The sequence below is a fragment of the Sminthopsis crassicaudata genome, chromosome 1, assembly GCF_048593235.1.
Source record: "Sminthopsis crassicaudata isolate SCR6 chromosome 1, ASM4859323v1, whole genome shotgun sequence".
Lineage (NCBI taxonomy): Eukaryota > Metazoa > Chordata > Mammalia > Dasyuromorphia > Dasyuridae > Sminthopsis > Sminthopsis crassicaudata.
Genome location: NC_133617.1, coordinates 624,592,300 through 624,604,476, shown reverse-complemented (window position 1 = coordinate 624,604,476; position 12,177 = coordinate 624,592,300). Strand labels below are relative to the sequence as shown.

Sequence of the window (12,177 nt, the reverse complement as noted above, 5' to 3'; positions counted from 1 at the left end):
TAGATAGATAGATAGATATACACATACATATGTACATATAATGTTTATTTGCACATTGTTATTTACATACTGTTTTCCCATTAGACTGTGAGATTTTAAAAACAAAGACTGTCTTTTGCTTTTCCTTGTATTTTAACACAGCACAGAGCCTGGCACATAGTAAGTGTGGACTCTAAGTGGACTCAGAGAACCCAAAGACAAAATTGTGAGTAAAGGTAAGGTAAAATTTATCTTCCAAAGCCCATTCTCAGAAGCATACTTCTCTTAGAATGCCCCCACTTTCTTCTTAAGGTTCACTTTATCCCAACTGTGACAATTTATTCCTGGAATGCCTTGCTTTGATATTTCTTACCTCATTCTACCATTGCTTCAAAGCTTTTCCTACCTGACAAGGAATGGAAAAAGACAAACTAATTCTTTCTATAATGCAAACTAGCAAATATATTTTCAGTAGAAACAGATAGTATTATTTGGACACAATTAAGATATCTACAAAAAGATCTTTGCAGTGATCAATTTAATTCAACTTAGCATACGTTTATTCTCTCACATTGCTTATTTTTCTTACCTCACTTTTTGCCTTTTCATTAGTCTTGTAAAATTCCACAACCTTGGGATGCCCAAATGCATTCCATTCTGCACATCTCTGAGACTGAGGCGGTGGCAAAATGGCAGGCCTTAGAATGGGATATTGTTGACTAGGCTCCCAAAGGCCTTAATAATAAAGAACATAAGGGTAAGCATAATCTTGAGACAAAATGTACCCACCTATTGGAGACTAGTAAAAGGCACTATCTAAAAGTCAAAACAAAACAAAACAAAATGACCTCCAGTATAAAGGATTAGCAATTTATTCCATGACAAGTACACTTGACAACCTGGATCAGCAAGAATTGTCTTTGATGATGTTTCACTAAGATACAGTCAATGAAAATCTTCAAAGCACATCAAGCTATAATGGTGGCTACACAAAAAAAGGTGTGTGTATATATGTGTGTGTGTGTGTGTGTGTGTGTGTGTGTGTGTGTGTGTGTGTTTCTATGTGGATAATGAACAGAAACCTAGTCATAGAGTTAGGAAGACTCATTTTAAGTCTGACCCACACTGCATGACCAAAGCAAAATAATTTACTTTCAATACCCTAGTTAACTCTCTAACTAAGTTATAATCTTCTAGAAATAAAAATATTTGACATAAAAGAATTCCTCTATGATGATCAACTCAGAAGTCTCAACTAAATAACAAAGCTAAAATGGCTACATACCTTTTTCTGTCCTTTCGAAGTCAACGTTCCATTGTAAAGCACTTGTAGTCATGAAAACATTATTTTTCTTAACTGTAAAATAAATATTTAAAGTACTTTTGAATTTCTTTGATGACATATAATCTATTATGCACATTACCTTAAACCATGTTATTGCTGTTCAGTTATTTTTTTCAGTTGTATATGACTCTTATTTGGGATTTTCTTGGCACAGATACTGGGTTAATTTGCTTTTCTCCCCTTCATTTTACAGATCAGGAAACTGAGGCAAATAAGGATTAAGTGACTTACTCAGGATCACACAGCTAGTAAATGTCTGAGGCCAGATTTGAACTCATGAGGATGAAGAATTTTCCTGTCTTCAGGGTCAGGACTCTATCCACTGTGCCACCTAGCTACCCTAACTTTAAATCATACCATCACCCCAGGGAACACACATTCACAGCTATTTATTCTTTTTAGCTCCAGGAAAAAAAGCACTGGATTTAGAACAGAAGATGGGCTGGAAACTTAGTTCTGTATGTCATTTCCCTTTTTTAGATGTCATTTCCTCAGCCATGAGACAAGGAAGCAAGTGGGACTGTGGTCTCTGAAGAGGCCTGTAGGTCTAGATCTGTAGCTAGTACTATGACCTGAAAATGAATTTCCAAATGCAATATATAGGACAGCTTGGTGTAGTGGAAAGAACACTAGACTTGAATGCTAAGCTTTGAATACTGCCTCTGACAACTAACTGAGTGACCATTTAAATGATCTGAAATCCAATTTCTTCATTTGCAATATAGGATAATAGTAATAATAGATATCCCTTCTATAAGTACTTGAAAGTTTGCAAAGCACTTTACAAATGTTATCTCATAACAACTCTTGGAGGTAAGTGCTATTATTATCCACAGTATACAGATGAGGAAGCTAAAACAGGAATAGTTAAGTATTCTTTCCACTTTCACACAAGGAGTGTCCAAGGTGATAACTAACACTATCCACTTCACCATCTAATTGCTTCTAATGCTTGTAAGTACTCACTATACATAGGTATTATGAGGAATAAAAGTGATAATATATGTAAAACATTCTGTGCACCTTAACATATTATATTGTTATTGTTCAGTCACTTCAGTCTTGATTTTTTGTGACCCCATTTGGTGTTTTCTTGGCCAGAATACTACAGCAGTTTGCCATTCCATCTCTAGCTCATTTTACAGATTAGGAAACTGAGGCATCCAGGGTTAAATGATTTTCCCAGGCTCACACAGCTAGTTACTATAGAAGATTTGAAGCCAGGAAAGTAAGTCTTCCTGACTTCAGGCTCAGCTCTCTATGTACTGTACCACTTACCTGCCTCATTATAAGGCTTATTATTTTTAGCACTTTCTCTGTAACCCCTTTTGATTTCTTTTTATTTTATATCCTCTTCCCCTTAGAAGATAAGCTACTTGAGAGCATATATTGTTTCTTTTTGGTTTGATTGTTTTTGGATTCTTATCTCCTAGCAAAGAGCTCATTCTTTTTTTTTTTTTTCCCTCTTTTCTTTTTATATAATAGTAGTCACTATAGATGCTGTTTCTGCTTGGTTTCATCTTATTTTATAAAAACCCTTATAAAATTTCTGTAATACTTTTTTTCTAATAGTATCATAGAATTCCCTTAAACTGATTATTTAAAACTTTTTTTTTTTTTTAAATCTGTGAGAATATGATTTATTTGCTACTTTCTCCACTCGGGAGAAGGAAGGGGTCCAGTTGTCCTGTGGAAAACTCATCAATAGATGTCGCTATTGGCATTGAAAGAACAAATAGCTTGACTGTTGCTTAGATTTGTTTCTGTCATTTTATTGCCACCTGAGATAAAGCTAAAAAGTTAGTAGATAATTGCAAACATAGTTTCTTCTGCAAGAGAGGAGATACAAGAAATTGTATCTCAAAAATCCTAGATTATGAGGGATCTGATCTGAATGGACAACTAAGTCTCTTTAACAATGTGAATAGCAAGACCATTGGTATGCAATGATCATTGAATACACAAAAATTGATGTTTGTTTGTTTGTTTTATCTTATCATACACTGGCAATTCCCAAGCCTGTAATATTCCCCCTCCTTTTTTGCCTCTTGCTTTCTTCCCTATTTCTTTAAAAGTCCCAGTTAAAAATCCAACTTCTATAAGAAATCTTTCTTGATCCCTCTCAATGTCAGCATCTTCCCTTGATTATCCAATTTATTCTATATGTAACTCTATATATTGTTTTTATGTTATATATTGTTTATTGTTTCATGAGGTCTTCCCCATTAGAGTGTGAGCTCTTTAAAAACAGGGTCTGTCTTTTGTCTTTATATCTGCAGAGCCAACTCATAGTATTTTGTTAATACATACTAATTGATTAATTGATTGATAATACTTTGATGAATAAGTGATAACAAATATAACTCATGTTATATGGAAGATGGATTGGAGAGGGAGAAATGTGAGGCAGGGAGGTCAGTTAGGAAGTTGTTTCAGTAGTCTGGATGAGGTAATGATGGATTTAGGTGTTGACTGCGTAGGAGATTGTGGAGGGATTTGTTAACCAGTTAGATATGTAGGGTGAAGAAAAGTGAAGAATTGAGAAATAGGGATTTCACTTGGTTTTACTACACTATAGTTCCTAGTGTTAGTTCATTCATATTTTTAAAACAGAGAACAGGTTTTTTTCTTATTTGACAAGGTTGGGTTTTATAATATGTATCAAATAGAGAAGACTATATTTTAATTAGAAAGTTAGGATAGTATAGTAGATAGAATGCTAAGCCTGGAATCAGAAAGACTCATCTTCCTGAATTAAAATCTGGCCTCAGACACTAGCTGTGTGATCCTGGACAAATCACTTAACCCTGTTTGCCTCAGTTTTCTTATCTGTAAAAATGAGCTGGAAAAGGAAATGGCAAACCACTCCAGTATCTTTACCAAGAAAACCACAAATGGAGTCATGAAGAGCCAGACACTACCAAAAAATGACTGAGCATCAAAAATATTTTAAAAGCAACAGTTGTTATTACTACTTGACAGTAGTAATAACAGGATACTGTTAAGTAATAACTTAGGATACTGTGACTCTAAAATCATAGATTTGTACCTGAAAGGAACCTCAAAAGCTACTTACCCCAACTCTCTCATTTTACAAATGAGAAAAATGAAATCTAAGAGGTTAAGTAATTTGCCTATTTTTATAAATATTATAGCTTAGGAAAACACCAGAATTTGAATCCATTTTCTCAGAGGCCAATATTGTGCTAGTCCTTGGAGACATGAAGCCAGAAATAAAATGGTCCCTATACTCAGAGAGCTAATATTTTACTGAGATAAAAGGATGTATCAAATATTCTGATTCAATTTGATATGGTTCAATTTAAAAGTAATTTATTAAATTCCTACTATCTTCAGAGGCAGATAGGGATACAAAAACAAATGGATGAGCAAATTCAAGGTAATTGAAGGCAGGATGAGAATGTTATGCACCTGGGAAAATCAGGAAAAGCATCTGGTCTGAGCCATGAAGGAAAGTAAGTATACTTATAAGTGATGGTTAAGGAGAGAAAACATTCCAGCCTTGACAAAAACTCTGTGTAAAGGAATATGGAATTAGAAATTCAGAATAAATGGAAGACTACTGTTTGAGTAAGTAAAAAATTCCAGATTGCAATTTATAAGTACTGTTTAATTACTATTGGGTAGTGCACACATTATCAATTAACAAGTGAGAACTAATAAGTAAAACAGATTTATATTACATAAAACTACATAATAATTATAAGTCCTTAATAAATTATAGATTTTTGTTTAATGATATAATCTATTTAAATTAATACAGGCTGAATTCACAATGCTTTGCTGTGTATAACATTCCAATTTGACTTCTTAATTTGACAAATTTGTCAAAGACAAACATACTTAAATACATTGCTAGATGAAAATGGAAGAAGTGAGAGTTGTTTGTACAATGCTTTCTATTCAGGTTAGACTCTCACCTGAGAGGTGAGATTAGAAACTTCAAAACTTTTTACCTGGCTGGGAAGGGGGAAATGTAGGAAGAACAGTGAAGGAAGATGATCTCATTCGTTTTGGGGAGGGTGTTGACTCTGAAAAGATATTTTAAAATAAGTTAATTGGAATATTGTGAGGTGCTTTTTTAGGGGAAAATATATAGATATATTTTTTTCAAGTCATAGTCAAGCATAGCAGTCAAGAAGATAAAACAAGATAATGAATACATTTCTTTTGATGTTATTGACAATTCAGTAGCTAATAAAATCCTTAGAATAAAATATCATTACTAAATGGTCAACTTAAAAGGAAGTTATTCTAACTAGAAATACTGTTTTTTTTTTTTTTTTTATGGAATGTGAATTGGAATAGGTGGGGCATTATAGGTATAGAGCATTGAAAATACTACAATATATCAATTGATATGTTGGTTAGCTTTGCTGAATAGCTTTTGTCTCTATTTTTGATTGTGAGGCATGACTTAATTGGGGAATAGAGGCAGAAGGATAGGTTTATAAATAAACAAACATGATGTAAAAAGAAAAAAAATAACAATAAAAACCAAAAGCTCTTGGGAAAGAAAATGAACTAGTAGAAGTAAAAACCCTACCTTGCATGGCATCTACTGTGTGGAAAGTGAAAGATGAAGATCGGATGCGCTTTCTTGAAAAGCCAGGGAATCCTGGGAGAAATGCAATATGAAGAAGCAAACTCAGAGAAACTTTTCTTCATAAAATCAAAGCCTCCTTAACTATGCTGTGGATTAGATACTTAGCATCACTTGTTTTATAAACATTGTTCAATAGTGCTGTTACTTAAGTATGCCAAAGAGATACATTAGGTATAACTTTAAATAATGTAATACCGATGGCAACAGCCAGCACATTAAAAACCACAGGCTTATCAATGATAGCTGCAGAAGCTTCATTATGTCTCAGTTTCATCAAAAAAAAAATGTCATGATGAACCCGACAAGAAAAGAAAACAGACATCTCTGCAGGTACTGCATTAACAAGGCAGTATGGAAGTAGCATTATAAAGTTGGCAGGAACTCATATCTGCCACCTTTCCATGTACAAATGCACAGGAAAAAGAATATAACACCTTTAAACACAAATGACAGCACAATAAATAGGAAATGACTCATTATTAATATAAGTGCACCAATAGATTATATTTTCTCTATACTGAGATTGTTTTAGAAGTTCAGAATGTAACTTATTACCATGTTCTACTTTGTCAACAGTGTCTTCAGCTGGCCTCTGGAAGGAAAGAAAGATGCTTGTGAGATCTGGACTTTTGCTTTTTTCTGTTTCTCATAAGAGAATTCTCCAAAAAAAAAATGCACATTGAATTTAAAGTAAAATAAAGCTTTAAGAAAATTTAGTTCTTTGCTGTTTCTTCCTTTCTCATCATCCCTCCTTCCCACAGGTTACATGAGTGACAGGCTACAAGGTTAGGAGTTTGTGTGCAAACTGTGGATTAATTATCCAAAGAAGGATTCCTCATGACCTTCTCCAAACATCAATCAAACAATAAAATTTTTTTAAATGATATTATACCTTGTTAATAATAATGTTTCTCAAAGTAGATGATTTGAATGTGATATTCAGTAAGATGATAACATTAAGCACTCTTTGAAATCACTGAGATGTGTCTAAGGATCTTTTATGTCACTTTAAAAAAGAGTACTGAAGAGATGAAGAACAGATCTAAAAGTAAGTAGTATCTCTTAGAAAGTATTTCTTAGGCATATTTCTTTGGTAAGGAAATAGACCAGCAGAAAGGGAAGGTAGGAGTTGAAAGGGAGGAAAAAGATGGTTAAGAGGAATGGAAAGGAAGAATAAAGAGAAGGAAAATATTTTATCAAGAGTTTACCTTAAAAGTCTGATTTCTGTTTTCAAAAACAAATATTGGCTGAGCAATAAATTTTTTTTCTGAAAAAGAAAAAGAATATTTGAAATCCTTTTTAAATTAAATTAAAATTATTTTTAACAACTGAAAACACTTAAGAAATATTTGCATATAAGTCTTTCTAACTTCTCCCCCTCCAAAAAAACCCTCCAGAATTGTGGAATGTTAGAGCAGAAGAGGAAAACAAGAGTTCAGAGAGTTATAATAACTTGCCTTAATCGTCATCTGTCTGATTAATGACTGAATCAGCAAAGGAATCTAAATGTTTGCTCTCTGTTTTGCTAATGATCATGAAGTTACTTGTGTAACCAAGTCACATAGGACCTCTCAGCCTCCATTTCCACAAGTGTAGAAGAAGCTACTAATAATATTTGCACAACACTCCTCACAGGGTGGTTAAAGGAACTAAATGGGGTAAAATGTTTTGATTTCCCCAAGTAATTTTTATGTAAAATGCTATGAAAACAGGATTTGTTATTATTCCTTCACATTCTTATCGATTAAGCAACACGTGTACAAAGTCTCAAACCTTCCCTACATCTCACTCCCCTTTAATTTATAATACTGTGGGTTTTTTTGTTTGTTTGTTTGATTGTTTTTATATATTAGACATAGTTTCCCCTCATGTATTATTTAGGAAGCCACTCCCAATCAAACTTAGTCATTCCTAGGAGAACAAATAGAAATTTCATTTGCGTGTATCTGGAAAATGTGACCAAGGGGCTGGCTGGGGTTTCAGGAGATTTGCAGAAATAGTGTGTTCATGATCCCATCCTCCAGCCAGGCAGGGGAAAGGAGGGATCTGGAGAAGGAGAGAGAGTGCATGCCAAAATGGAGTTAAAGCAAGAGCCCAGAATCTTCTAGTTCCAGCCTGGAGGCACTCGTTTGGCATAATCCCAAGGGCCTTGGGCAAGGCAGCCCTGCTTCAGCTACCCAGCAAGGGGGAAAGACAGTCAGTCACCCCGTTGTTCTCCTGGACTGGATGGAACCAGGCAGGTCCAGCCTCAGGCAGAACTGCTCAAGATGAGGTGTCAGCTGAAGTGGAACTGAGTGACAACTCCTGCAGAGGTGCCCTTGTTGCCAAATGGGTCACCTCTAATTGCTGCCAGGACTGGAATAATCTGCCCTGGCTCTAGACTTGGCATTTTCTCCTCCCTCCATTCCCTCCCCATAATTTCTCATTTCTCTGCCTCTCATCCTAGCCTCTTTGCCTTTGTTTCTCTTCTCTCAATCTTCCTTTCCTTATGTCCCATCTTTTCTTTCAGCACAGACTTAGAGATATAAGGGGAAAAAGGTTATCCAGGCTTTCCTTTTCATTTTACAGATTAGAGAAACTGAATCCCAGAGAGAGTAAGCAATTTACTGAAGACTGCCTACATGGCCTAGTTTGAATTCAAACCTTAGTCCACTGGTTCTAAATATTTTACTGGGTCTCCTTCACCCTTCTAGTGCAAGGGCTCTTGGTGAGGGGTGTCTCTAAGTTGTTTTTTTTTTTTTTTAAATTTCATAACTTTCAATATAAGTGGTTTTCTTTTTAGACCTAGGTCTTTTATTTGCTGTATTTATAAACATTAATCTGAAGAGTCCAGACTGCCAAAGGGGTCCATAAGACAGGAAAAAATTAAGAAGCTCTTGAATATTTAATGCTCTTTCCACTTTCCTTCAGCCAGTAGAAAACTAAGAACCAGGGGCAGCTAGGTGGCGCAGGGGATAGAGCATCAGCCTTGAATTCAGGAGGACCCCAGTTCAAATATGGTCTCAGACACTTAACACTTCCTAGCCGTGTGACCTTGGGCAAGTCACTTAACCCCAGCCTCAGAGGAAAAAAATAAAAAAAAGAAAACTAAGTACTATAATTGAGAATGTTTTGGTGGGGAGTGGGGCAGAACATTATACTCCCTCAAGATTTTTTCCCCTTTCTTCTCCTATCTTTCATTCTCTTATTTTTAGCTCCATTTTCCTTTCTTATCTTATTCTATTTCTATCTTTTTTTTTTTTTCACAACTGTATGTTCTTTTTCTTTGCAAATATCAGAAAGTTTACAGCCTGGTGTGCTAGTGTTTTTAGAAGCTTGCACCTTAATGTTGGACATCACTGTTTTGGGGGGAGGTAAATTTTAGAGAAAAGATAGTGAGGATCATACTAAGTCCTACCAAATGGTTTCTTAACTTTGATAGCCTAGACTAGTTTGGAAACATAAAGGATGTTCCAAAATGGTCAGACAGTTGATGAGAAATTAATAAATTCTTCAAACAGATCAGATATCATGATTGGAGTTAATATGGAATGAAGTCAAGGACCACAAGGAAAACTTTGGAAGAATTGTCTAGTTATAATAAAAGAAAGATTGATTTTTAAAGCAAACATGATTTTTACCTAAGTCTATTGATTTTCTCTTTCATGTAACAAATCACTTTACATTTCAGTGTTATATTTAAAATCTAATTTATAATTGTGGTTGGGGTTTTTCTGAGGGTTAGGAAGAAACTTATTGAACATAGAACACTGTTGCTTGAGGGTCTTTAAATATTAGTAACAGAGCTCATCTTACATTTCTCTGAAGTAACTATGATATTTATTTCCAGCAAAAACCTAGTCTGAGAGGAGGATTATGTCAAGTGAATTTGTCATAGCTTCACAATCAGCTGATAGGGATTTAGAACATAAACCTTTTTGTTTGTATACTTGAGTGCATGTACACATGCTGAGTGAAATTATTATTTTGAGCCAATAGATGACTCGCATATAGTCTCTGACATTTTAACATCAGGCAACACATTAAGGGAGTTCTAGTATCAGATGTTCTCATTAGCACAGTGGAACTATGGAAGAGTTCATTATTTCAGAGACAAAGGGATAAGCTACTTCTAGAGCTGTTGGCAGTAAAAGAAGGGAACACTTATCAATGTTTGGTATTAAGGGCTATTCATAACTCCATTGAAGTGCTATTTTCTTAAGTGACATAAGAGAAAATATACCCCAGAAACTATACTCTTTAATTTAGTTTATATGTTGAATACCAATTTTCATCACCATCTGAAATATTTAGTAGTCTTTAGAGTGATCAAAAGATATAAATTCAGAAGTAAAGCTGATTTATTTCTCATCCTCCCTGCCCCCTACTATTAATATATAAATTGTAGGATTAGAAGGGGCTGATACATAGGGCTAAGCTCTATGGGGAAGACACTGGGCCTCTTGTAAGACTTGGTGGCAGGCATTAGAAGTGCTTGGTTCCCCAGTTTGGGGCATGTGCAAATTTCATAACTGATTCTGATCCATTATCCACTTATTAAGACAACAAGCTATTGATTGGGATACTAGCAAAAGGCACTAGTTAACTAGGATTTTCCTCTAAGTTGGTCTGTTTCTGACCTAGTTCCAGAATGGTTGAGTGAGGCAATTGTGTAAGAAGAGAGGCTCTGACTTCTCATCTATGGCTGACATGTAACTCATAAAAGAGGTATTTACTCTTTCCCTCTTTGTGTTTGTTCGATCTTGTTTTACATGAAGTAGATTGGAGATGGCTATGACTTTATGAGCTACCAAAGCTTCTATCTGGAAGCTAGAGCCTCAAGTAACTTGCTTGACCTAGCCCCAAAATGGTACAAAGGCAGACTTATTCATCCCTTGGCCATGTAATATTTGGAAATGAACTTGGGGGTGGAGGTATCAAATGCAATGTAGAAACTATATTAACTCTGAACTCACTTTCCCCAGGGACTAAGGCAGTATAGAGGAGAATATGCTCCTAGGTAGTGGGGGGGGGGCTATATATACTTCTTTTCTTTCTCATCTTCAAAGTATATAGTGTTTTGTAAAATCTAATTGATGTTAATTGGTTAAAAAAGAGCTGGTTCTAATAATTGGTGGGTAACAGTGGGGAAAAATATATCACAAAAAAAGAAAGTAACTCCTAACTCCTCAAGGGCACTCCACAGATACCATGGGGAGGTAAAACTGGAGGTATAAGACCTGAGTACTACTACAAATGATGTGTCAAATAGTGACACAGCCAGACATCATTTACAATCTTCCACATTAGGAATTATATCAGTCCCTTTTCAACCTAAAAGCTATATATATGTTCATAAAGAAATGGGGTGGGTGAGGGAGGGAGTGTGAGAAATAAAATTGCTTAAATTTTTTCTTCTGAATTGATTTCTTTTGATAACTCCAAAAGCTCACTAAATAGTTTCAGGAAGTGATGAGAGTTGGTATTCAACTTACAGGTTAAATTAAAAATTATAAAAGTCTAACTGTGTCCAAATGTATACAATAAAAATTCCAGATGTACATGCAGAATTTTAAAATATCCATTCAGATCAGTTCAGCAAATTAATATTAAGTACTTATCCCCCTCATTTTATGGAGAGAAGCTAAGAGATTTATTCACAGTCACACAGCAAGTGTCCAAGTAAAGATTCTCACCCAAGACTTTTTGACTCAAGTCTAATTTTCTATCTACTATTCCCTGTGACTTTCTAGTCTCTTTCCTCAGTCTTACTTTTCTCTCCCTTTCCTTTTCTTTGCTCACTGCATAGAATCACAGATTTGAGCTAGGAGGAAGGTTATCTAATCCAAACTCATTTTTGCTGATTAAGAAACTGAAATGTAGAAGATGAAAGGGAAATAGACAAGATTAAACATGTAATAGATGGTGGAGCCTAGAATGAAAAATATTGAGGAAGTTATGGTCCCTAAAGATTTGGTCGCCTTTCTTTTCCTTTTCTTTTAATAACACTTAGAATTTATATAGCATTCAAAATTTGCAAAGTGCTTTATATAATTATCTCAGTTAAGCCCCACAACAGCCCTGTGAAGTAACTTCAGGTATTATTATTACATTTTACAAGTGAGAAAACAGAGGTAGAGAAGTTTGCTCTATTATTTGTTATTTGCTCATTGTCACACTTCTGTAATTGTGAGAGGCACTATTTGAATTCAGGTTCAAGCTTCTAGCTTCTAAGTCCTGCATTTTG

The 12,177-nt window shown here is 34.9% G+C and overlaps 1 protein-coding gene across 4 annotated transcripts in view; it reads right to left on the bottom strand.

The window, feature by feature from the left end:
• Positions 1-12,177, bottom strand: part of RANBP3L (RAN binding protein 3 like) — a 57,253-nt gene that overhangs the window by 30,206 nt on the left and 14,870 nt on the right. For 3 of the 4 annotated variants that reach the window (XM_074282643.1, XM_074282646.1, XM_074282644.1), the window contains 6 exons: positions 7,160-7,218; positions 6,507-6,543; positions 5,892-5,963; positions 5,302-5,376; positions 1,265-1,336; positions 569-714 (listed from right to left, as the gene is read on the bottom strand). In XM_074282643.1, the coding sequence (XP_074138744.1) occupies positions 569-714; positions 1,265-1,336; positions 5,302-5,376; positions 5,892-5,963; positions 6,507-6,543; positions 7,160-7,218 (461 nt within the window). The remainder of the gene's footprint in view (positions 1-568; positions 715-1,264; positions 1,337-5,301; positions 5,377-5,891; positions 5,964-6,506; positions 6,544-7,159; positions 7,219-12,177) is intronic. The other variant, XM_074282645.1, reaches the window with a different exon arrangement.